We start from the raw sequence: 27,493 nt of genomic DNA, 5'->3' as shown, positions 1-27,493 counted from the left end.
AAACGAGTCGGTAAACCTCTATCTATAATGAAATTGTACTAAAAGTGTCCTGAGACGGAAAAAGATAACATGTGTGAGCAGGATGGTAGTGGTGGTGGGCATGGAAAATGAGTGCTTGGATTATAAGAATTCAACCATGTTTCTCCTCTGCATGTGGGGACACTGGTCCATGTCGGCACCATCTACTCTGCAGGTTTATCTCAAGAGCAGAGAGGGGAAAAAAAAAAAAAAGCGTCTCACCAGGCCCCGTGGCCTGGTTAACACTGTCAATGTGACGATCACACAGTACGTTAGGGGCACCACACCACAAAAGGTTACAAAAAAGGTAACATTGACCAAATCAGTTGCCACGAGGGTCCACCAACAACCCACCACTGTGCTATGTGATCTAGACCCCTACAATATGCGCCATTAGTGGAAAACATCATCAGTCAGATGAGAAGAATTGGACTTCGGAACAGACTGAACCTTAGTAGAATCATCAGTGAAGTTTTCTAAAGACAGAAACACAGAGAACTTCAGAAACAGGAAGACCTTAAAATACTATTTCGGATTTTGCTTTAGTTACATTTGGGAGTGCTTGCTGAGCTTCTGACTTTCCTTTTTCTAAGGACAGCTTTGTCTCTTTTTGGCAGCTCCTGAGGAGATGGGGGTGCCTCTAGCAGCTGCAGCTACATCATGGGATTCCAAACTAGCGATTACAACAGATGAGCCAGAGCAATACCAAATCCAGCCAGGGACCATTTGAGTTCCGTCCCAGAGGTCTGAGCAAGAACAGACATGGCTGGCGCCTGGCGCCTCTCTATGGAGAGGTCCACAAACTCTTGGTGCTGAGATTTTGTTCTAGAGTAATGCTGGTCTCATCCCAATAGTGGATTCTAGCCACTCTGCCCACAAAATGGGTATTTGTATGTGTATTGGGTACACATACACAATGGGTACTTTTGTGTACACAATGGTTATTTCTTCACAAAGCAAATGATCAACATAGAGAAACTAATAAGAAGAAAACATGCAAAAGGAGAAGAAATGGAAAGCTAAAATTACTGGGGTACCTGGGTGGCTCACTCGCTTAAGTGTCTGACTCTTGATCTCAGCTCAGGTCATGATCTCATGCTTCATGAGTTTGAGCTCCGCATTGGGCTCTGTCCTGATAGGGCAGAGCCTGCTTGGGACTCTCTGTCTCCCCCTCTCTCTGCCTTTCCCTCTAGTTCTCTCTCCCTCTCTCTCTCTCTCTCTCTCTCTCTCTCTCTCTGTCTCAAAAATCAATAAATAAACTTAAAAAAAAAAAGAAACCTGAAAGTACTGCTGTAGCTAAAATTCCAGAGAACTTGTAGTTCAAGTTTACTTGAAAGTTTTCTTTACTTAGAAAATGAATCATGAACTACATCTGTTTCTGTTTTGTTTTGTGTGTGTGTGTGTGTGTTTACCTCAATAAAGCTTTGTTATCATCTTAGACAGCCAAGCTTCCCCAAGTTCACAACCTTTCAGGACACACTGATTCAGCTCTCTGCCATCGATTTGAAAGTATAATCTGGGAGCTAATGGACCAAATACAGTTGGCAAGAAAGAAGAGGCATCTGCCATCTCCTCTTAGGAAGCTAGAGCCTTTCAAGAGAAAGGCTTACCTTGGCCAATAGCCACTCCCATATATACACCATCAAGGCCTGATCCTCTCACTCTTCATCATAATTGCCTGGAAAAACCCCAATCTTGGTTTTAAACCTGTATTAGGGAGACGAACATTGGTGGAGAGTGCACAGGAACAAAATAACTAGTCTCACTTTAAATGAATGGCTACAACCTGTCTTCGAGCGGAGCCTTAGTTATACCTGGCAACTGCACTTCATCCCCCTAATCTGTTCACTCTTGAACTGGGTTGGAGGACTAATTAACCTACTTGTCATGTCTTCTTGCTTCTCAGACTCTGACATCTCCCTCTCTCTCTCCCCGCTCTTACTTTCAGCAGAAGACCTTGCTTCCCACTTGACTATTGACGTGTAAGCTATTAGAAGAGTGTTTTCATGAGCTTTCACAATTTCAGCAACCAACCAGGTTTCAATGTACCCCATATACTCTAACTTTCTTCTCATTACTATGAATGAACAACATTCCTACATAAGGCCAGTATTCGCACCTGTCCACGTGATGCCATCGTCATCCCCCTCCCCTGCTTATGAACACACTGTCAAATGCCTGCCCCTTACCTGCATTATCTGTAAGATCATGGCCCATAAGGACTGCTTCTTAAATGAAATGGGAGGATTTCTTGTGACCAAGAGTTGAGAAGGACAGTAATCCCGATAACTTTAGGCTCCCACAGCAAACTCTGAGAAAACCAATGGCATAGTACCCATGTGAAAGTCACCAGCATTCTCTGCTCCTGTGCCAATCTGTCTCTGTTCTTAACTAGCAATTAAAGCTCTGCAACATTATAGACACCTCTAAGATTCCATTAACAGAGACTGAAGAAATGTATAGGTTGGTGGGAGGTTCTGCCTCTTCTTCCACAAAATATTGTGTACAGTCAGTAGATAATTAGTACTGGCAACTTATTTATAAACACTTCTGAGACTCAACACTTGCTGTTTTCTTAAAATTGTCTTATTTTTTTAATGTTTATTTTGTTTATTTTTAAGAGAGAGAAGGAGAGTGAGTGGGACAGGGGCAGAGAGAGAGGGAGAGACGGAGAGAGAATGCCAAACAGACTCTGTGCTGACACCAATGTAGGGCTGGATCTCAAGATCATGAGATCATGACCTGAGATGACATCAAGAGTTGGACACTTAAACAACTGAGCTACCCAGGCGCCCCCAAATCATCTTATTTTTAATGGAAGTACATCTTCTAGTTCAGCCAATTCTCACTGAGATCTTTATTCCATGCACATTTAGCTGAGTATAGAATTTGAGGTTGACCGTTCATTTTCTCTCAGCATTTTGACATTATTCCATTGTTTTATGGCATCCTTTGGCTAACTGTTGATCTTTAACTGATAACTTGTCTTTTCTACTTTATTGTTTTTGAGTATTTCTTTCTCTCCATTTTCTTTCATGTTTTGAAAGCTCACTGCAAAATAGTTAGTTGTTGGATTTTTGTTTTTAACTCTTCACAGGACACATTATGGTTTTTTTAAATCTGAGGGCTCATATCATCAATTCTGGAAAATGTTCATCCATCTTCTCTCCTATTTATTCTCTTTCTTTTCCTTATTATAAAATGCCTATTAGACATGTCTTTCATGTCTTTTAATTTGTTTTCACTATTTTTCCATCTTGTTCTGTCTTTGCACTAAACTTTATAAAATTTCTTCAGATATATTTCTGGCTTATGAATCGTCTCCTCAGCTGTGCCTGATCTGATATAAAACTTATCCATTATGTTTTTAATCTTAACTTTTATTAATCCTTTTAAATATCTATAAGTTCTAATGGGCTGTTTTCCTATTAGTCTTCCTTGTCATTGCTTCCTATTTTAACTATCTCACATTTCTTTTTTAATACTTTAAATATATATTTTATAGACTCTGTCATAATTTTTATTATCTTCAGTTATTACGGTTGTTAATAGTAACCCCCTCCCCCCTTTTTTTCTGGCCTGCTGATTCTCTTTCATGGTGGACTTTTGATTATGGGCTTAGCTGCTAGGAGGAATCTTTCTTTAACGATACTGGTTTGTGCCCTGAATCCTGGACATATCTCTATAGAATTGTTTGCATCTTCTCTGTGGGGCTCCAGATTTATAGTAATAGTAAGAGGAGGAGGAGGAGGAGGAAGGATAGGAGGAGGAGCATTATCAGAAACAAATAACATTTTTTGAGTTTTTATGATTTTCCAAGCATTGTTTTATGAACTTTACTTGTACTAATGAATTTAATCTCTACAGTAACTATACATACACACACACATACATATATACATACATGCATACATACATACCCTGTTATTATCTCCATTTTAAGGGGGGAGGGAAGGTTAAATACCTTGTGAAAAGTCACATAGCTGACACGTGGTAGAGCTAGAATTCAAACCCAAGTTTGGCTTCAGAATGCAACTAACTTCTATGACATTTGTTATATTCTAGACATGTTACCATACAGGAAGAATAAATTAAGATTCTCTCCCCCATTTACTGTATCTGGCATGTCCTACATGTTTGGGTTTTTCATTTTCTATGGAGTATATATATTTTTTAACCCAGAGATGGGGCTAAACGTACACATCCTTGCTCTTCCTCGGGGTAATAGGTGGTTTTGCTAATTTCTGTTTATTTCTAGCACTGAGCAGTCCTGTGAAGCTTCTGGATTCATGCAGAGATATGAAATCCAGCTTTGTAAACCATCGAGTCTAGGTCACAAGGTTATTAAAACTCCTCTTTGGACAGCTGATTGCTGGCATACCATTCATAGTTCTGGTTTTAATTTCTCTTTTCATTTTTAATACCTGGGGAAGTACCTTCCTTTCTTATTGTTTCTTCCATTGTTTCCTGGTTTCTTTCCTTTACCTTTTTCTTTTTTCTTTTTAAACCTTGGTTATATATCTGACTTTATATATATATATATATATATATATATATATATATATATATTTTTTTTTTTTTTTTTTTTTTTTTTTTTTATATTTTACCCACCATTTCAATATAGCCAGAGTTTGGGTACTTCATTATATTAGGTTACCATTTATGGGGAAATCTTCAGGCTTAAATAAGAATGACCTCCTAAATAAAAATAAATCAGAGTAAATAGGTCAAGAAAGAGGAACACAAAGCATATATAAGAAACAGTGGTAAGAACTGAAACTAATAAAATATATTTAATCAACATAATTATTGATATTGTAGTGTGAATTTGAATGCATTGTAAGCAAAGTGAAAATTCCTAAAATAGATTCCTAAAATAGAGTACATAGGGTCTAAAACAACAATGACAACAACGACAGCAAAATTAATAAAAACTTGAATTATATTCCAGGTGATATAAAAGAAACAGAATTTTTGTTTGGATCATTGGCCTATTATTGATACAAAATTTTAGCAGTGTTTTTGACCCTCTACCCTCCCCTCCATGAGACCTTTAGTATCTTTATTGTCTTTGTTTTTGCCAATTTTTAATGTAAAAGACATACGATATTTCACTGTTGACTTTAAAAAAAAATAGAACTAATTACCAAGGAGAGAAATATACATATATATAATACCATGGCTTAAATATTTTTAAATTATTCTCTTCTTTTCCAGAACAACTCTCAACTTTATGATTATTAACATCTGTGGATTCGGAGCCATGTCAAATATTTGAGATTTCCCAATTCATGGACTTTGGCTTCCTGTTTTGCCATTTACTTTGGCAGGTCAAGAAAAGTTTGCAACTCTTTACTGAGATAGACTACGCAAGGGGAATTGAATAAATTTTATTTTTTCCCCAGTCTTCATGCATAAAAATTGACCTGAATCTTTTTATATGTTTTTTAGTCCTTGGCAATCTGCTTAATTTTATTTTGTTTATGAGCCTTCTGAAATCCTGCATTCCCTATGAACAGAGCAGGAGAAAGGAATTTGTTCACAATTCTTCATTTGTCCAAATTAGGTGTTTCTCTACGGCAGACTCTGGGTTGCTTAGCTTTATTAGGAAAAAAAACCTTCAGTTCCAGTACATTCTGCCCATTTAGTATACATTAGTCAAATATAGCATTGGCAGTTGGGTTTAAACATCAGCAGTAAAAAAAAAACAAAAAACAAAAAAAAACTAGCTAAAGATTTCTCATACACATTTAACCACTTTAGTTAGTGGTTGCTTTTACTTATTTATTGCTTTTTCCCCATCTTGGTCTCATCATGTTCGACAGGCTAGTTCTGTTTTCCTTGTTTACCGTTTTACCCCTCATCCCTGGAGTTGAAAGGCCAAGTGCACAAACACAGGGTTTGTTTTCTTCCCAGCCAACCACTGAACCATCGTTTCCCTGCAAATAATTGGCTTAGGGAAGAAAAGGCAGAAAACAAAACAAGTTCATTATGTGCAGCTTGGTCTGACTACACCCCCCCCCCCCTTCACAAAGCAGCCTGGGGAAGGCACCCATTTAAGGAATAAATGAAGAAGTAGAAATAAGGAAATTTTCATTGTTGCTGTACACAAAAACAGAACTGTGCTTCGACAGTGTCTCCAGAGTAATTTTCCAGACGGTAAGTAGAGCTGTTTAGTTGTGCTATGGCAAATATGTGGGTGGACACTGCTAAAATCAGTCTCTTTTTCAGATGTTTCCAAATACTCATATGTATTGTACTGAAGACCTAATGATAAAATTTTCCAGTTTATTCCCAACCAACTTGTATTGTGCAGGTAGAACACCAGGATAAAGGAAAATAGTAAAATCTGCTTCTGTACTAGGTGAGGGAGAATTGTCTGAATATTTTGTTATGCAAATCTAAAATAATTTAATTCTGAGAGTATAAAAGCTGAAAAAAAATCGTCTCTGTTGGCTTATTTGCAAACATTTGGGGAAAGTTACTTTCCATGGGATTCCTTTCTTTCTCTTTCTTTCTTTCTTTCTTTCTTTCTTTCTTTCTTTCTTTCTTTCTTTCTTTCTTTTTCTTTCTTCTTACTTGTTAGTTTCCTCAGTTATTCAAGGACTTCTGAATTCAGAAAATGGAGATGAGTTCTTCTATCCTTCTTGTGTCTCACAATCAAGTTTCAGGTAGTTTGGGTCTGAATTGCTATCTCACAGCCTAGCTCTTTTGGATGAAAGCTGTTCAGTTTCATCTGAAAGGGAAATGCTACAGGAAAAGAGTCCACTGAGGTTACGTTTACTGGGCATAATTAATTACTCAAATGAATTGAAATAATCAGAATTTTGGTTAATTTGATTAGCTCTGGTATTTCTATTTAAATGCAAAGAACAAAAATTATTAATCGGATGAGATAGAATTCAATTACTCTATTCATATAGTGGAATTTCTGGTATAAGAGGTAAAAACATGTGAAGTGGCTTACAGGTTCTGAAAACTAACAATATCTTTTTCATTGTTCTGCTCTTTATTTTTCGGGAAAATTGTGACACTGAACACTATGTCCCAATGGTTACCCACTCTCCCAAATAGCTTACAGTGATTATATGTGATGTAAAATTTTGCAGCCATGTGTTATTAAGATGATATTTTAAACTCATTTTTTGTAGTTCTTAAAGGCAGGAAATGTTTTCCACCAAACGATGATCAAGGTTTTTCTCTCTGCTTTTCCGCCACTCTCCCCAAGATGTTTCTTATTACACTTATTTTTCTGGTTTATTTCACACCTTGTTAATTTTCTCCTTGTTTGTTCAATGCAAAGCTAAATGAATATGAAACAGAAAAGTGTGTACCACCAAACTCAGGCACTTCTGCACAAGAATTTTCTTAAGAAATGGAGAATGAAAAGAGAGAGCTTATTGGTATGTTTGAAACTTTCCCTCTTTCTGCAGCTCACCTTATTCTTTTATTTTATCCCCTAACGATGCTCTTATTCTATATTTTAAGTAGCAGACTGGATTCATTGATTTTGAGGTTGCCTCTAACCATACTTGTCGAACTGAGAGTCTCATAGTAGTCCCTGAAAAATAACGTAGTATTGCAAAGACAAAGAATATTCCTCATATTTAAAAAAAAAAAAAAAAGAATAAATGAGAATTTAATTGTATGGGAAATTATTAGCAACTATTTACAAATTTTTTTAATGTTTATTTTTGAGAGAGAGAGAGAGAGAATGAGCGAGAGAGCGAGTGGGGGAGGGGCAGAGAGAGGGAGACACAGAATCCAAAGCAGGCTCCAGGTTCTGAGCTGTCAGCACAGAGCCAGACGCGGGGCTCGAACTCATGGACCCTGAGATCATGACCTGAGCCGAAGTTGGACATCCAACTGACTGAGCCACCCAGGTGCCCTGATTTTTATTTTTTATTTATTTTATTTTATTTTATTTGAGAAGGAGAGACAGCGAGAGAGAGGCAGAGGGGCAGAGAGAGGGACAGAGAGAATCCCATGCTGAGCATGGAGCCCAACACAGCACTCAGTCTCGTGACCATGGGATCATGACCAGGGCCAAAACCAAGAGTTGGATGCTTAACTGACTGAGCCACGCAGGCACCCCGGGAAATTATAGCAGCTATTAAAGGGGCTACCATACGTAACAAAATTAGAGTAAAGAAATAATCAAAAGAGCCCCAGCAGAAATTGAGAAATTTTAACTTGGGGCACTTCTTTTCAAAGCCATAAATTTTCTACGTAAAGACTATTTCCAAGAATTACGGACCAAGTACCACCACTGATTGTCAGTTGCATTAGGTAGGTGGGCTATCTACAGGTAACTGACCCAAATCTCAGAGGCTTAACTCAGCAAAAGTTTGTTTTTCACTTTGCTCATAGTCTAAATAAGGTTGACAGTGAAACTAAAGTGGGTCTGGTAGGTGAAGGAATCTTCTCCATACAGTCAGTCAGGGACCCGAGCTCCTTCATCTAGGGACTCTGCCATCTCCCTAGGCTTTGGAGATCTCCCCTGGATCGTCTGAATCTAGTCAGAACATCAGAAAGTACAGGGACTGAGACAGAATATAGGTTTTGCATGGTTCCGCAAGCCAGGCCTTGAAGGTTGCATATCATTTCTGCTCATGTTCTATGGTTGGAACTCAATCACTCAATCGCTTGGTCTGACTTCATTCCCAGAGGCTGGGAATGTGGTCTAGCATTGTTTTAAGCAGGAAGAGATTACTGATATTGGTGAACCACTGGGCAATATCCAACACTCAGTTCCTTTTCATGTTTTTTTTTTTTTTTTGGTTTTTTTTTTTTTTTTTTTGATTTCCAATACAAGAATATGACAATTGACCAAAATGTTGCTATTTGCCATCATGAACTCTATCTGGGACCCTCTGTGTCTTAGAGACTATAAAGTCCGATGCCCAGGCCTAAGAATTGTCATCCTATTAGTCACCCTGTTGGTTTTTATGATGGCCTCTGCAGTAGTTCATGATTTAATACAAAAGTTTAGTTCTAGTGTTGGAGAATGATCTATGTGGCAACTATCTCGGTGTGCATCTTTTGTTGGGTTCCCTTTGCTCTGAAGAGTTGAGAGCAAAGAGAAGCCAACTATGTGGCAAAAAACGTTCTTTGGTATTGGCTGAACCTTTTAAGGGAATATAATCTAAATTCGTTCTTCCTCCTGTTATAGGAATGGATATTCCCAATACTTCTGGCACTGTACATGGGACTGTTTTCACATTTCAGAGAAAAGACATATTTTCCTGAAATTCCTCCCCAAGCTCTGGGAAGGGCAGATAACTTTAATAACTCTATAGGTGTTGTGTATACACCCGTCTCTGATATAACACAGCAGATAGTGAATAAAACGACATTTGCTCCATTTGTGAAAGGTAGGTGTACTAATCTTTTTGAATTGATGTATACATGTTGAATTCGAACTGACAGTGATCTATCATGCTAATTATTTAGGTTATCAAGATAGCCTACAAATTTGGTTAGTTTTTTCTTTCTCTCGCAACAATTAGCTTTTTAAAGCCTTTCAGCTTGATGGGGGTCCAATTAGGGAGGTCTGCATTTCTATTGGAATTTACTTAAAACAATAAATTTATAATTTCAGATTTGCAGAATAGTGTCTAGGAGAATATGCCATTTGTGGGTGCAGGTGCCCTTAACATGGAAATACAGTGATTAAGATTTACAACACAGGAAAAAAAAAACATCGAAATAAAAGAAATTAAATCTAGCTATTAAATTATAATGTCAGAACTATGAAAAGTAAGGATGGCTAATCTAAAGATACTCTGTCTGCATATCGTATACTTTGTACACATCTTTAAAGGCCTTCACTCTAAATGAAATCACTATGTAACTGAGATAACTAAGATCAAATGTGTATTTCACTCATGGGCAAGGTGGGTGCAGTTTGGTAGTCTGCTCTTTAACCCTTGATTTCTCACAGGTGACTTTGCTGGCTGTGAGAGATACACTTACCTGGCAATCTTAGTTCCCACATAAGGCAAAAATCAGATGAGGGGTCTTTGCTTCAGTAAATCTGAAATCTGGAATCCCCTGACTCTACAGTTACTACTCCCATTTACTTCTATTTTTGTATCCTCGTTCTCTTATGCATACTTACCCTAGTATAATATTTCTCTATACCTAAAATTTGCCATAATACTTGTCATTACTAAAAGAAAACACTCAGTTCTCACGCATGTCTCCTGAGTCTAGAATCTAAACCATTTTTTTCAAAAGGCCCTCCCTGCCTTTTGGGATAAGTTTCATTTAAGTGGAAAATGATTTTAGTTTCATTCCAATCTGATGACACCATTGGATATCACATTCCGTTGCGGTGAAAGTGTGCAACCCTCTATGTCTATTTTTACCTTGTCATCCACAGAAAGAAGAATCATCGGAGTGCCAAATCGAAAATCCATGGATAAACTACTTTTAGACAGTTTTGCAGACCTGGTGGGAATCATCTTTAATGACGCTTTCTCTTATAAGCTAAAATTTGTTCAGGGATATAACATTCCATTTTTGAAGGAAGATCTTTTCACAGGTGACTTTCCATATAAAATATCATTGTGGTATTTTTCATGTTTTCCACATAAGGAATAGGTTGGGATGGGCAACAGAGATGCTTTTGATAGAACATGATAAAGTAGATAGAGCACATCGTATCGCTGAACTTATTCCGAGGGCAATCATATCTTCTCACGATAAAACATGATGGAGTCATCCAATGGAGATAAAGTGAGCACACAGGGGCATGTTGCAAAGGATGCGGGGTGATCCAGACGGAGAGGTCCTGGCCTCAGGTGAGGTTCCAGGTCAGCAGGAAAGGCAGACATTGATGAGTTCATGACAAGTGCAAAGAGAGGTGCTGAGCGGGTGGGAGACTTAGACCAGGGGTTCCTAATAAGCTGTGAGATGAGAGAAGTCTTACGGGGCGAAGTGATGTTTAAAATGAGAAGGACTGGCACATGGGGGTGGGAAAAGCGTTGCATTTCAGACAGAGGAAGGGCAGGTGTGAAAGTCCTGAGGTGCCAAAGGCATCTGTTTGTATCCATGGAAGAAGACGAGTATAGCTGAACAGAGGACATGGAAAGGAATGTGACAGGAGACTGAGGCTGAAGTTAACCCAAGGGCTGGACCCCGTGACGTCCTACAAACCTAGGGTGTTGGGGAGCCGTTGAGGTACTTTAATTAGGGCAGAGAAGAGATTAGACCCCCAAGCCTAAGGGAGCTCTCTGGATATGGCCCAGGGCATGGGTTGCAGAGCGGTGGGGGAGAACACAGCCAAACATACCAGGGAGCCAAAGGCAGCTCGGACACGACTGGCGGCAGCTGAGAAGGAGAGTGAATGGGTCTGCCTTTCAGGAAGCAGAATTGATGTGACTAAGAGAATCGGTTCTTTCCCATTCATTCTCTGAGTGTCTTCTTTGTGTCCTGCACTGTTCTGGCCCTGGGGATGAAAGTGAGCAAAACACAGAGGGAAGCCTGTTTGCACGAGTCATTCCAGTCGGGAACAGGGGATGGGACAAAAATGATGCACTCTGCCAAGTGCCAAGTGGTGATAAAACAACAAAGTAAAATAGAGCAGGCTTGCAAGATAGAGCCCGAATGCTCTTCCGGATATTTTTATTTATGGTGGCCAGGGGAGGCCTCTGTGCTGAGATCACTTTTGAGAAGAGATCAGGATAGAGGGGAGGAATGAGCCATGGATCCATGGAGCCATGGATAATGGATCCATGATCATATGGAGCATATGAGCATATGAGCAAAAAAAAGTTCTAGCACAAGAGCGCATTTAGCATTTTGAGGCACAGCAGGGAACCCAGCATGGTGGGAGTGGCATGTTTGTTTCATCTTCTTTCAAGTATTTATTTATTTTCAAGAGAGGGGAAGAGGGAGGGGGACAGAGGATCCGAAGCGGACTCTTCGCTGACAGCCGTGAGCCCGATGGGGGGGGTCGAACTCTTGAACTGTGAGATCATGACCTGAGCTGAAGTCAGACGCTCAACTGACTGAGCCACCCGGGCGCCCCAGCTTTCACCTTCTTTTCATGTCTAACACTTCCTACGCATACTACAGTCTCGGAGAATAAAATTTGCCTCATTAAGAACTTTATTTGGTATTTTTTTTTCCTATGTGGTTATAAGTTCTGACTGGTGGAGACTCCTCCAGATTGTTTTCCCTTGGGTTCTCATTTCTTATTCTCTAATGACGTCCATCTGCTAACGTCGCTTATGGTATCGCCTCCCTTTGTGCTTGTAGCTCATTGTTGGAATATGCATGGTGACTTTTCCTGTTCTCTGGCCAAATACTGGAATAGAGGATTTGTGACTTTACAAACTGCCATTGACGCTGCTATCATACAAGTAAGAAAAGTTCTAATAATTCACGTAAACTCGTTCCACAGGTATCGAGATTTGGGTGAAAGGTGATATATGCTCAGGTTTTCATACGTTTGTACAATGAAGTAGGGATACAAAGGCTGAGATTGGATTTAGGCGAAGGAACACATTGCTTTTGTTTTTACCTTTAATTTTCAAGGAGTTTCAGAGTGATGGGAAAGGAAATGGCAAAAACCAATGTACATGGAGGTCCACGTACCCACTACCCAGTTACTCCTAACGGTAATATCTTTCATAACCGCAGAACAATATTAAAATCAGGGAATTGATGTTGGTATAGCCCTCACAAGCTTGTGTGGATTTCACCGTAGCCTGTTCAGTTCCTATTTTTTCAAATAATGATTTTCCTTGTTTAAACCCCACTTTAGATCGCAACAAACCGCTCTGTGACAGAAGAGTTGATGTCAGTTACTGCTATAAATATGAAGACTTTACCTTTTATTCATAAAAACATTCTTCAAAAGGAGATGTTTATTTTCTACTGCCTTCTTTACTTTTTTCCATTGATACACTTTATATCGCTCAACGTTACAAAAGAGAGGAAAAAATGGAAGGAGTTGATGAAAATGATGGGTCTACAAGATTCAGCCTTCTGGTGAGTAACTGATTCAAGCAGTGTGACGAATAATCAGAAATTAGGAAGCGGTAAAAACGTGTCATTATTTCCAGAACTGTGTGCCACCGCTGAGACTCCAATGCAGCGGTCCCGATGGCACCCCTCCTACTTGGTCTGCCCATGGTTATCATTTGACTTCTCCGCACTTCCTCATACTTGAAGAAAGTATGATCCTATAATGGCTAGCTTGTGTTCAGAGGTTTGATCAGCAGGGATATATTTTTTTGCAGCACTGAAGTACCATGTGTTGGACTTGAGATGTCCTATAAAATATGCCCAGTGCATATAGCACTTAGGGTGGCATGTTGGAAGGGCTCAATAAGGACATTTGTTCATATATTGATACCTTTGTATCTTGACTCATTCAGAAATGATTTAGATGTTTTTAAATACATATATTTAAACACACGTATATTTAGGTATGTGTCTGTCTATGTGTGTGTGTGTTTGTATTATAATAAAAACAAATGACTGAAGAATAGAAACAAGGATCTCACAGAATGATAACGGGTAAGACTAGAAGAAAAAAACACAAATCATACAAGCTCTAAGCTTCCAAGAGGTCGCCTGGATGGCTCAGCTGGTTAAGCATCCGACTCTTGATCTCAGCTCTGGTCATGATCGCACCATTCATGAGTTTGAGCCCCGTGAGTTCTGTGCTGACAGTGCAGAGCCTGCTTGGGATTCTCTCTCTCTCTCTCTCTCTCTCTGCCCCTCCCTCTCTCTCTCTCTCTCTCTCTCTCTCTCTCTCTCTCACACACACACACACACACACACACAATAAATAAATAAACTTAAAAAAAAAAACCTAACATTTTTCAATACTGAATCCTGGGAAATGTGTCTTTGTATAGTCCCCACAGCAAGAAAATTACTCTTTGTGGCTATGGAACTATTTGGAATGGGTGAGGAATTATTTACTGAACAATCATCTGTAAGTCACATGTTCCCTAAAATAACATTATGGTCTAGGAAATTTTAAATTTTCTATCAAGTATATTTGATTAACAGAGAGAGTTTTGATTCTAACATACCTTAATTGTGAAACAGAAAAAGAGGAAAATGTGTTTCTGAAATGAAAAAAAAAAAAGAGTGGTTTGCAGTGAAACTTTGGCAAATGCAAAGAAATGAATGGAGTCTGTTAGGAGGGTAGTGAGGGGGACTCTGTGTAAATAGGACTGTTTTTTAGTTCAGAGGATGTCCTGTGGGGCAGTATCCCTGTAGTCACCTGAGAATGGGGGGGCACAAGTCAATTCTGGATTAAAATCAGAAAGGTGTTGGATATTTACATGTGGATTCATCCTCAGGGTAAATGCTTCTTAGTATGCATGTAATGTAAAGTTAGCAAAACGAATATATATATATATATTTTTTTTTTAAGGAGATATATATATATCTCCTTAAAACTAAAAAGGAAAAAACAAATCTGAAATGTTTTTGCCAAGTACAGGGTGTGTATTGGAAATAAGTTGTATCACAACCTTTTTTTTTAAGTAATGTGAAATAACTGTGAAATGTCATCAGCATTTATTATTTAAGTGTGATGACTGAATTGCTTTGTTTTTATCATGAAGGCTTTCACAGCTTTATTAACATCCTCCCCATGCACCCCCCCCCCATCGCCAAACTCCCTGCAATGAGTTCCCTTTTCTAGGTAATGTTTTAAGTTCCTTCATTTGTAATTCTCCTACTGTATAGAATTTTAATTCCCACCTGTAGCAGTTCCCTTCTGTACTCAGGAAGTGGATTCTGCAGAATGCCATATGCTTTCCAAAAATGCTGATGTTTCCAACAAAGGCTGAATCACTGTAATGCCACGACCTTTAAAAAGAAGTCGAATAAGCAGTAAACCAGTTGTTCTGGGGCATATTGATGCAAGTTCCTGGTTTTAATACTCTCACTATTTTTTTCAGCTGTTGAATTTTTTTTTTAATTTTTTTTTTTAAACACTTATTCATTTGAGAGAGACAGAGTGTGAGCAGGGAAGGGGCAGAGACAGAGGGAGACACAGAATCTGAAGCAGGTTCCAGGCTCCGAGCGGTCAGCGAAGAGCCCAAAGCAGGGCTCCAACCCACAAACCGCAAGATCATGACCTGGGCCAAAGTCGGACACTTAACCGACTGAGCCACCCGGGCGCCCCGGTTTCTTACTCCGTTGGGCAATTTCGTGTAGAGGCAAGAGGACTGAGCAGAGTGCGCACTGTCGTCTGGGCTTGGCTACTGATTTACTCGGTGGGTCTTGAATAGGCCCATGAAGTAACAGTAGGACCTACAGTTTACTTATCTGTAAAACAGGAAGCCTGGACTCAAACACCTTGTGTGGTCCTCTTAGATCTAAGACTGAATATTATTTCTTACTAACCACCTGATAAAAATGCGAACCCCAGCACATCTAAAACAACACAGAATGAGCACTTAAGGCTGTACCCTCATTTATATCAGCTTTCAAAAAAGGAAACATGAACAGGAATAGCAAGAAAAGAATGGGCCTGGAGGAATTATGAAATTTCAGTTTTCTACTACTAGGGAGCGTGGAGGTCCGGCCAGCTGAAATCCTCAAGAACGGTCCAATTCTCCTCTGCCCCTGGGGCTTCCGTGGTTCCCTGATTGATCAGCAGCTTAGTTATATTCCCTCCCATTTCTACGGTCAGAACACCTCGGTAATATGTTATAACACTGAAGGCACAAAGAGCTTAATCTCTTTACTTCAGCAGTTACCCCTTTGAGACACTTTTGTGCATTTTCCCAAAAAAGACAAGTACGAGAGTGGTCTCAGCAGCAGCAAATAAATAAAAACTGGAAGTAAAATTGGAGACAAAAATTGGAACAACCCAGAAGTCCATGGGCAGGAGAACATTAGGATATAGTCATACGATGAAATATTATTATACAACAGTGAATAATATCATATATGTCCATTGATGTAGATGAGCAACAGCAGAACACATACAAGATGATGCTATGTATGCAGGTGTTCATTCTATTTATACAATAAGTGGGTGCAGAGCTGATGCTTAGCCAGGAGGCAGCAGCACAGCCCTACCAATGTAATATTAATAACATTTTCGTTACTAACCTAAGTAGGCAGATAGAACGGTAAACATTGTATCATTCTTTAGATTTTTGGTAGGTTTTAACTATTTCCTAATGAAGTTAAAATAATTGAAATAACTTTTTGTCTTCTTTTAGGCTCTCCTGGGGCTTAATCTATGCTGGCTTCTTCTTCATTATTTCCATAATCATCACAGTTGTCATAACATCTACCCAAATTATAGTCATGACAGGCTTCATGGTCATATGTACACTCTTTTTCTTATATGGCTTGTCCTTGGTAAGTGCATACATTTATTACCACGTTCTCTGCTTTAGGTCATAGCTAGATGTAGTAAAAATGAAGTTCTCTGGAGGTCATTACAGTTCGTTATTTCCTTCGTGTCCGCTTTGTGTGCAGGTGTGTGCGTACTTGCTTGAGAAAGTCTCTAGGAGTTGTTGAGAAGTTGATCTAGTATGAAATACAATTGGACCTCTCTTTTGCATAAAGTCTGCATTAATGCAACGATGCCTCAAAAAGAAAAAAAAAAAACCTTGACTCTAAAAATATTTTGACTCTAAGACTTTTCTAGACGGTTCATGAGGATGCGCTTGAGGGGCGGACCTGTCTCTTCGTCCCAAACGTTCCCCATAACATGGTGGCTTGCACAGTATCTCCCTCTGACACTCCATCTTGCCCTCTCTTCCCATGTCACCCCTCTTCCTTCATAAAGCAAGAGCCTCTACACCACCCCCCCCCCCCGCCTCCCAGGGTGTTTCCTGGAGAGGGTCCATAGGTGTTCTTTCTTAAGACATTAATGTGGTTTCTTTGGGTGTTTCCAAGTGTGCACGTGTATCCTTGTCCTCGGCACGCACAGCTTGCCCCCTGCCCTTTCTTCAGCATTCCTCAAATGCCTAGCAGTTGAGGAGAGCAAATAAGGATCCTCTTTACAAAGGGGTTGAGGGAAGGACTGAGCATTGTGATGCCTTGATATCTTCATCAGCGTCTCGCTGATAAATATTTATGTTATGATCTAGACATCTGTATTTATTGTGTAATGGCTGTTTAACGGCTAGACGTCTTCTCTCTCTTTCAGATAGCTTTAGTGTTCCTGATGAGTGTGTTGCTAAAGAAAACAGTCCTCACCAATTTGGTTATGTTTCTCCTCATTGTCTTCTGGGGGGGCGTGGGATTCGCCGCATATTACAGACAACTCCCTTCCTCTCTGGAGTGGATTTTGAGTATCTGCAGCCCATTTACCTTTACTGCTGGATTGAGTAAGGTAGGAGCCTAGTTAATTGCTTTATTATTGAACTCTCAAAAGAACTTGGAACTTCATAACTCTTCATGGTTGCAAGCACTCTTTCTCTTTTTTTAATGTTTACTTATTTTTGAGAGAGAGAGAGAAAGAGACAGAGTGTGAGCAAGGGAGGGGCAGAGAGAGCTGTCAGCACAGAGCCCGACGTGGGGTTCAAACCCACGAGCTGTGGGATCATAACCTGAGCCAAAGTCAGATGCTTAACCAACGGAGCCAACCAGGCGCCCCTAAGTGCTCTTTCAAATTAGGAGCATTTATGCTAAACAATTCTAGCCTAAGACTAGATTTGAGAATGTTACTATTCCAGTGTAGAAAAATCATCATCACATAAGGAAGTTTGAATACGAACATCTTGAATAAGACAGAGTTTCCCCTCTCAGATGTATTTTCATTCGGAAGCATTTTCTTCTTGTTTCTCATATGCAGCTATTCACCTTTCTTTTTTTCATTATTTATTTAAATTCAAGTGAGTTCACACACAGTGTAGTATTGGTTTCAGGAGTAGAACCCAGAGATTCATCACTTACGTATGACACCCTGTGCTCATCCCAGCAAGTGTCCTCCTTAACGCCCATCCCCCATTGAGCGCACCCTGCCCTTCCACTTCCCCTCGGGCACCCTTCAGTTTGCTCTGGGTATTTAAGAGTCTCTTACGGTTGACCTCCCTCTCTGTTTTTATCTTACTTTTCCTTCCTTTTCCCTATGCGCGTCTGTCGCGTTCCTTAAATTCCACATACGAATGAAATCATACGATATTCGTTTTTACTTTATATAATGAAGGCATTCTCTATTAAAAATTGTGTAAACCGCTTTTGGAAACCTCAAATCTGCAAAGCTGTCAAGACTATAAATACAGAGCGTAATAAATAGGTACTAAGTGTATCAAAACGCTCATGAGCTAGATCAAGAAATAGAAGGATGCCACAACTCCACTCTTTGCTCCTGAAGGTAAAAGTTTTGTGATCTTCACTTCCTCATCCCCACCTAATGTGTGTTCCTAAGCCTAATTTTTTAGTGTTGCCTGGAAATCTTTTCCAGTTTTTGACTACTATTAACGCTGCAAAAAATCCTTATGCATCTACCCTAGTGAATATGGGCATTCAGTTCTGTTCGGTATAGACCTCGGAGTTGGATAGTAGGATCTAGGATACATATATCTTAATCTTCACAGCTACTACCAAGTATTTTTCCAAAGTGGTTGAAACAATTTACTTTTGCCCCAGATGTTTCGAGTTACAGTCGTCCCGAATCTTTACCAGCATTTGGTATTATTAGTCTGCCAAATTTTAGCCATTCTGGTGGATCTGCAATAAAAATCCTTGGGGTATTAATTTGCATTTTCCTGATGTTTGATGAAATTTCATTCTTTTTCGTATGCTTAGTGGCATTTTGGATTTTCTCTTTTATAAAGTGCCTATCCAGGTTTCCCCCACTTTTTTTTTAAACTGACTTTTAGTCTTTTCCTTATTGCTTTGTAGGAATTTCTTATCTACGCGAGCTATGAGACATTTGTTGCTGACATTTTTACTTGCTCAATGGTGCTTTTAATGAGCATTTTCTTTTCTGTAGAGTGCTTTTGTATCTTTAAGAAATCATTGCATTCCCCCAAGGTCATAAAGATATTCTCCCAGGGGTGCCCGGGTGGCTCAGTCAGTTAAGCCTCCGGACTCTTGATTTTGGCTCAGGTCATGATCTCTCGGTTCACGGGATCGAGCCCTGCATCCGGCTCTGAGCTGACAGCGCGGAGCCTACTTGGGATTCTCTCTGTCGCCTCTCGCTGCTCCTACCCAGCTCACTGGTGTACATATGTGCATATGCTTTGTCTCCCCAAATAAGTAAATAAGCTTAAAAAAATTTTTTTTTAAAGTTTGTCTCCCATGTTCTTTTCTGGAAGCTCAATTGATTCTACTTTTACATTTGGATATAAAATCCATTTCAAAATAACTTTTGGATATCTATATGTAGAAGCAATATTAATTTTTCTACATGAATATCCAATTTCTTCCACTTAACTCGTTGAAAAGACCATCCTTTCCCTGAACAGACTGCTATATTTCCTTTGTCAGAGCTCAACCAATCCTGTATTAACCCATCTGTGTACTCTTGAACTGTTGCTACATTATCTTAAAATTGTTTTTGCTTTATGTGTCTTGATATATGGTGGTAACAGTTTGACCACTTGATTTTCTTCTCCAAAGAGAGACTTCTCTATTCTAGGTTCTTTGAATGGTGTAAATTTTAGAATTAACTTATTGAGTGATACACACGCATATGTATGTGTGTACAAAGCTGTTCACGTTGGGATGCAGTTTGATTTTTTCAATCAGTTTCAGGGAAATTGACACTTTTCTTTTGATCATGAATAATATGTCTTCACATTCATTTGCTCTTTGTAATTTGTTTTAAGTATTGAGAGCCTTGCACATTTTTTTATTTATTCCAAATTTTAAATCCCTTTTTTAATACATTTGATGCCATTATAAATAGCATCTGTGTTTAGATTCTTATTTTTAAATGTTTGTCATAAATGTAGAGAGATACAACTGATTTCTGTATATTGGCACTGTATCCAGTTTCCTTGCTATATTCTTTAAAACTAAGAGCGCCTGGGTGGCTCAGTTGGTTAAGCAGCCAACTCCTGATTTTGGCTCAGGTCACGATCTCATGGGTTCGTGAGGTCAAGTCTCACATTGGGCTCTGTGCTGACAGCACAAAGTCTGCTTGGGATTCTCTGTCTCCATCTCTCTGCCCCTCCCATTCTCTCTCTCTCTCTCTCTCTCTCTGTCTCTCTCAAAAATAAATAAATAAATAAATAAATAAATAAACTTTAAAAGCTAGTATTTTTCTAGGTTTTATCTTGGGATTTGCTTATGCATAATCATGTTGTCTACAAATAATGATAGTTTATTTTTTTCCTTTTGCAGTTTTTAATGCTAGTTACTTATTTTTCTTGCCTTATCGAGGAGACTGGGACCTCCAGTACGATGTTGAATAGAAATGCAGGCAAAGGAAAAGCTTTCGACATTTCACAAAAAGATGATTTTTGGTATTGGTATGTGTACATCTATTTTGCCAGGTTTAGGAAGATCGCTTATCTTCTCAGTTTGCGAAGAGACTTTCTTTATTATATGTGGGTATTGAATTGTATCAAATGCTTTTTTCTGCACCTATTTTACCAACCAGTTCTCCTGGTTGGAGAACTTTCTCCTTCAATCTGGTTTATGTTGAGTTGCATAGAGTGATCTTCAAATGTCAACCCAGACTCGCATTTCCGGAATAAACTCAACTTTGTCGTGAAACGCTAACATTTTACACAAGTGGAGTTTATGTCGTCCAGTGTGAGGAACTGGGCTTGGGAGCTGGACTTCATGTGTTGAATTCAGCTTTGCCACTCCTATGTGATTTTGACTTTGCTCGGTTAAGCCACTCAGTTTCTCTGTGCTTCAGTTTCACCATATGTAAAATGCACATAAAAATAACACAGCCTAGGGGCACCTGCGTGGCTCAGCCAGTTGAGCGTCTGACTTTTGATTTCAGTTCAGGTCATGATCTCATGGTTTGTGAGTTGGAGTCCCGCGTTAGGCTCTGCGTTGACAACGTGCAGCCTGCTTGGGAATCTGTCTCCCCCTCTCTCTCAGCCCCTTCCTCTTTCCCTCTCTCTCTCAAAATAAGTAAATAAACATTTAAAAAAATAATAAGGCCTACCTTATGAGGTTATGATAAGGATTAAATGAGATATTATAAAAAGCCTTAGAACAACATCTAGAACATTATACCTATTGTCACATGGCAAAATTATAAACATATCTTTATTTGCAGTAATAACTAGAAAAAGTTATCATTATCCAACTAAGATGCTTCAAATAATTTTTCATATTCTTTCAAAAACTTGTGTTCTTTTTGCTGCATAGAACAGATATTTTGCAACATTGCAATGACTTTATGAAAACAAGAAAATGTCCTATTCTCAGAACATTTTTTTTAAATCGGTATTTCCTTCCAGTATTCCTTTGTTGTCAGATACAAATAGTTTCACCAATCACTTCATTATAAGGGCTTCTTGAAAAACCTGTTTAATAAAATGATAAATCTTGCTGCCACACTGGATTATTTTTGGGTTTAATTTAAATACTTATTAATTATTGTTTTTGCTTGAATCTTAGATTATCCACTTGGATAGTACTATGAATGGTGTAATTTTTCCTGACCCTTCAGGAGACTCCTATGTACTGATAGCAACTTTTTCTGTGTTGGCTTTTGATGCGCTTTTCTACCTGGCATTGGCATTATATTTTGACAAAACCTTACCCTGTAAGTAAAAATGGCTTTTCTTCGACCTCTGCACATGTTGATCACACTGTAGGTTTTTACTTAAGGTTATGTAAATGTACTTAAAGAAGTAAAGAATAACAGGGGCGCCTGGGTGGCTCAGTCGGTTAAGCATCCGACTTTGGCTCAGATCGTGATCTTGCGGTCCATGAGTTCGAGCCCTGCATCGGGATCTGTGCTGATGGCTCAGAGCCTGGAGCCTGCTTCGGATTCTGTGTCTCCCTCTCTCTCTGCCCCTCCCCACTCACCCTCTGTCTCTCTCTCTCAAAAATAAATAAACATTAAAAATTAAAAAAAAAGAAGTAAAGAATAACAAATATTTCCTATAACAAACTGAATGAGTTCTTTATTCCTGCTTCATAGTTTTAGCAGTTTGAAGGAATTTTCATGGGAAAACAATTAGTCTTCTGCTTTTAATAATATACATTATGAATACTCAGTGATTAAATAATGGTACTTTTTTCAAGAATCCCTGAAAATGTTTTCAAAGAATGATATGTAAGACTTGTTTCAAATGAGCTGCAATAAATTAATTCCCCACATGGTTTTGGCAAGTGTCGATCTATCATATGGTGGGAGGTGTTTAGTAAGTAGTTCTTACAAGAATGTGGGGCAGATTGTGAATTGAATATCCAGAAAGGGCCCGGGTCTGGAACAATCAGGTTCTCCCCTACTCCCTCTTCTTCTTGGAGGACCACTTCACAAGGTGACATGTCTATCCTTTAAGGAAGTAACAAAATAAAAATGAAAGAGGAAGTTTTCAGCCTTATTCTGAAAATTTTTTAATCAGTTGTTCATATTTACAGAACAATATTACCCAGTTAAATTTTCTCTATCTTACCAACAACCAAAAATTTCACAAGTGCAGACTTCCTGCCCACATGCTAGAATCAGAACACTTTTTTTTCTTGCACAATCTTATTTATTTATCTTACTTTTTATGTTCTTTCCACTTTGTATTTAACCCTGTCTTCTACGCTTCTATGCAATTATTTTATATATTCCTATCTTTCTGTCACTTCTGGTTTAATATCTGAAAGCCCTTAGCAACAAATACTACTTCTGTGTTTTACATTTGGAAAATGACAGTGTATTTATCCTGAACAAATATAATTTCTTCCTGTACTTTACATACACGTTCCATAGGGACTTCAGTACTACGTCCAGTCGTATTGTTGCGATCAAGGGATTTCTGAAGTCCACAAACATGTTTCCAGTTATTTTTATGTGCCATATTAAGGCCTTCCCCCCTAAGTGTTCAGTTTCATTCATTCTAAATATATTTTGGACCACATTTTATTCAAGCCTTTGTATATGTATATTTATTGAAAGTTCTATGGTACTGTTTGGCTTTTGTGATGATATGTTATTTCCTTTGAATTTTCATTGTTTACTTCATGACCAGTTTTCTTTTCAATAATAAGAAGTTATAATGAAAACAATTTCTCTATGATGCTTAAGTCTAAGACACTCTGCACTATTTTGAATAAGTCTTCTTTGCTCTTGGTTCTAATGTTAATGATCCAATATCGTATCGCCTCTTGATGAATTAGGTGGAAATGAGCGCCATTACTCTCCATTATTTTTCCTGAACTCGTCTTGTTTCCAACACCAAAGGACTAATAATAAGGTCACTGAGAAAGAAATAGATCCTGAGCATCCTTCTGATGATTGTTTCGAACCCGTAGCTCCAGAATTCCAAGGAAAAGAAGCCATCAGGTAATCACACTTATATGGGTGCAAGGCAAACTTGAACAAAATATTGAAGAAGAAATTTGTCTTTGTGAATGTCACTTTGAATTCTTCCACATGACCACCAACGGCTCTTGATTGCTCCTTGAAAGGAAAATTCTCTTTGCTTCGCTCCATATAATGTTACCACATCACCCGCCATCTTGTCTCCCTCCTTATTTCTAACTTTTGTCTCATGCCTCTCTTTCATGCTTCTTACTCTTTTCTTTCTCCAAATTCCTTCCTCTATAGTTTGTCTGGCTTATGTGATATAATGGAAGAAGTAAGAAACTTGGACTCAAAAACTTTTAGACTTCAATACCACAATTCCCTCTCATCTGATGTGTAATCTGAGAAAAAAAATGTGTAAGTTTCTCTGGATCTCCCGCCCTGTAATGAACAAGAGTAATATTTACTTTGTAGGATTGTTTGAAATTCATATAAGGAGTTCTGAAAATATCTCTGCCATCAGATCCTACCTCAAGCGATTCTAATTCAGGGAGTATGGGCTTACGCCCAAGAATTTGCAGATTTTAAGAAGCCCGATAGGTTTTTCTAATGTGCCCTAAAATTGAAGAACCAGAGGGTTCTAAATATAAACCACTTATTTAGCCGATATTCACATAGTGCCTACTAGGAACCAGACACGTACTTAATACTCAACCAAAGCTTGTAAGGTGGGCACTTCTATTTGGCCCATTTTATAAATGAGAAAGGTGAGGTTCTGAAAGGTGAAGTCTCTTGTCCAATGTCATGCATTCATAAATGGGGAGCCAGGATGGGAATCCAGAGTCTGTCTATTCTCTTAGCGTCTGGCTACTGCAGAGATGTCAGGAGGTGAAGGAAGAGGAATAAAGTGGCACTATAGCTAGGAAGTGATCTATTTCTGCCTAAGACAAAGAGCATAAGGTGAACTTACATACCTCAACTTCATCCTTCTAATTCAGACCCTATTTTCTGTTAAGCTTCCTGAGGGGCCACAGCCCCTACCGACCTCAGCTCTATGAAAACATCTATCTGAAAGAGAAAGGCCAAGTGAGGAATAATCCCCCAAAACTCAATGTCCTCAGTTCCTCTTCACTGGTTGAGAACACAAAAAATAAAACTCTATTACTGTTCAAATTATAATAACTTTCAGATGTAATCTTCCAAAAAAGTCTTGAGGTTAGTTATGTAGATCAAAAGATGTTTGTTTTTCTACTTCTGCAAAAGAGAGAAGAGTAAAATGTCCTCACCCGCCATCTTTGTTCCCCTTACCTCCCAAACCTGACCCATCTATGCAGTGTTAACTCTGGAGGTCCCTGTCTCTTGGTCTGGATTCTTTACTAAAGTGGAGGAAGGAGCCACTAACAAATCAGGAAAGAAAAGTCATCTGATCCAAGACCTATAAAGCGTTTGACTCCATTGCAGGCCAACTCACCCCAGATCCACACCAAAGTAGCAAACCAGGCTTAGGTGCCCAAACTTGTAGCTCTTCAGTGACCAGGTTCTGTACATTTCAGTCACCAGTGAAGCAGGTTCTGGGGCTTCAAGACGGCCTAAAGTTGACTGTTTACCACCCAACATTAGACACTGTTCCCAGTGCATAAGTCTTAACTCTTCTTTCCTCGTAGCGACCCTTTCTTAGGGAAACCCTTGCCTTCCCCACCACTAGACAAGTGTCAACACTATCACAATCAATCCCAATATGTTGTATGGATCTAGAAGGTACTACTGTAATGATTCCCTTTTTCCCAGGTGGTCTCCCCTTTATATGCCAATGGACACTTCCTCTTTCCCTAGCAGCCTGGAAGCTATACATATTTGAAAGTATAGAGGAATTCATGCAGAGCTCTAACCAGAATCAAGATCATGGCTATGTAAAAATATCTATATTTTATTCAAAACTGGCTCCCTCTCACCCATTACTGCCTCCTCCCAATTTTTCCTTCTCTGGGATCACTTGTATGCACAACTGTCCATTCCTATAACATTAGCCCATTCGTGCAACATTCCCAGAGCGTAGACAGGATGTCTGCCCCAAATGGCTATCTTCATCTCTGAAATCCAAAAACAACTGGCTACTCCTAAAGGGAAGTTTCTTTAGTAAAATAAAACATTAAGGGGCACCTGGGTGGCTCAGTTGGTTGAGCATCTGACTCATGATTTTGGTTCAGGTCATGATCCCAGAGTTGTGGAATCAAGCCCCATGCAGAGCCTGCTTAAGATTCTCTCTCTCCCTTCGCCCCTCTCCCCTGCTCATGGATGATCTCTCTCTCTCTCTCTCTCTCTCTCTCTCTCTCAAAAAAAAAAAAAAAAAAACAAAAAACCCACACACACATTAAAACCCCACTTCAATGGGTGTCCCACTGTGGTCCGATTCAGCACCATTTTAAGCCTTTCTCTTTTATATTTCCTGACTCTTTGGTGTAACCCCACCCACTGCCAGTGTCCTGGTTGAATAATTGTCCTTACTTTAATTTTGATCCATGCTCAGAAAAGCGGTTGACCAAATTATTTCCCTTTGAATTAAAGATGCCACTGTACATGATCTTATGTAGTCATGACATCTCTAACTTGTCGGAGCCTGGTTCCTGCCTCTTCCTGCATTCGTTCCCTTTGGGATTCTAATGTTCATTCAAGTTTGGTCATTGCCCATTTAGAGGGGTGTGTGTGTGCGTGTGTGATATTCGAATGAAACCTTTAGATGTGGTAGCCTAATGCTGGGAGGAAAGGATAGGGTTAGCATTAGGTTGGTGTAAAAACCATGAGAATCAATGAGATCACCCATCAAGAGAGTCAAGAATGGGAAGACCATCATGTACCTGGAGAACACTGTGGAACACCAAGATAATGTGTCTGGCAAAAGAAGAGGACCTTACAAGGAAACCGAGATGAAACATTTAGGAAAATAGGAAGAAAGCCAGTAAATCCAATGTTACCTTGAACGTAGACACTTTCAACCAGCACACCGACACCAATAGTGACCCATAATCCAATAAGTAAGGAAAGAGAAGTCTTTGTTGCATTTAATAATTAGGGGGCCACTAATGATTTCAGTATGAGGAAGTTCACTAGAATAGTGGGTTCAGAGTGATCGAGGAGGAAGTGAGAAAATGGACATGGAAAGAATTTGCTCCAATTTTTAAAAAAATTTTTAAACATTTTTTCATGTTTATTTTTAGGGGGGGGGGTGGGTCCAGAGAGAGAGAGGGAAACAACAGAATCCAAAGCAGGCTCCAGGCTCTGAGCAGTCAGCACAGAGCCCACTGCGGGGCTCGAAGGGGCTCAAACTCACGAACCAGGAGATCATGACCTGAGCCGAAGTCAGGCACTTAACCAACTGAGCCACCCAGGTGCCCGTAAAATATTGTTTTTAATAAGATGAGGAGAGGAGCGCCTGGGTGGCTCAGTCAGTTAAGCGTCCGACTTCGGCTCAGGTCACGATCTCACAGTTCGTGGGTTCGAGCCCCATGTCAGGCTCTGTGCTGACAGCTCAGAGCCTGGAGCCTGCTTCTGATTCTGTGTTTCCCTTCTCTGTTCCCCCCTGCTCGCACTCTGTCTCTCTTTCTCAAAAATAAATAAAGATTTAAAAAAAATTTTTTTTTAAAGAGGAGAGAAATCTGATTGTATCCAAAGCAGAGTACAGGTCTAAGAGAAGCTATCAGAGAGGAAACTATAGAAAATGCAGGTGACAGAGTGTCTGATTAATGAACAAGGTTGAAAGGGGTGGGAGGGGATGGGAGGGCATGGGAGAGCGTGAGAGGGGAGAGTTAAAGAGTGCAGATTAACAAGCTGATTGTGTACAGAGTAGAAAACATCCAAAGACAGAAGGTGAGAACCATTCTAAAGTGTTCTGCTTCTCTAAGCAAAACATTAATAATTTAACTGTAACTTTCTAAAGCGACTTTTATTTTCTCTCTTGGGGAAAATGCTTACTCAAAAGCAAGTCTCTGTCTTTCTGAGCAGACTGGTTATAGCATCCCTCATTTCACATAAAGGGGTTGGTGTATCTGTCACCGTGACTGGGGTTGTTCCTGACCTCTGCTACTTCCACTTCTGCGTTGG

At 39.3% G+C, this 27,493-nt stretch overlaps 1 protein-coding gene across 1 annotated transcript in view; it reads left to right on the top strand.

The window, feature by feature from the left end:
* The first annotated feature begins 6,761 nt into the window (after nt 1–6,761).
* Nucleotides 6,762–27,493, top strand: part of ABCA6 (ATP binding cassette subfamily A member 6) — a 57,877-nt gene continuing 37,145 nt past the window's right edge. Inside the window, exons 1-9 of the mRNA XM_042966660.1 lie at nt 6,762–7,421; nt 9,191–9,392; nt 10,403–10,564; nt 12,283–12,386; nt 12,791–13,017; nt 16,227–16,368; nt 17,165–17,350; nt 21,550–21,697; nt 23,269–23,434. Coding sequence (XP_042822594.1) covers nt 7,326–7,421; nt 9,191–9,392; nt 10,403–10,564; nt 12,283–12,386; nt 12,791–13,017; nt 16,227–16,368; nt 17,165–17,350; nt 21,550–21,697; nt 23,269–23,434 — 1,433 coding nt within the window. The 5' untranslated portion in view covers nt 6,762–7,325. The remainder of the gene's footprint in view (nt 7,422–9,190; nt 9,393–10,402; nt 10,565–12,282; nt 12,387–12,790; nt 13,018–16,226; nt 16,369–17,164; nt 17,351–21,549; nt 21,698–23,268; nt 23,435–27,493) is intronic.

The sequence above is a fragment of the Panthera tigris genome, chromosome E1 (assembly GCF_018350195.1).
Source record: "Panthera tigris isolate Pti1 chromosome E1, P.tigris_Pti1_mat1.1, whole genome shotgun sequence".
Classification (NCBI taxonomy): domain Eukaryota; kingdom Metazoa; phylum Chordata; class Mammalia; order Carnivora; family Felidae; genus Panthera; species Panthera tigris.
The sequence above is the reverse complement of the archived record's forward strand: the minus strand, read 5'-3'. Positions and strand labels throughout refer to the sequence as shown.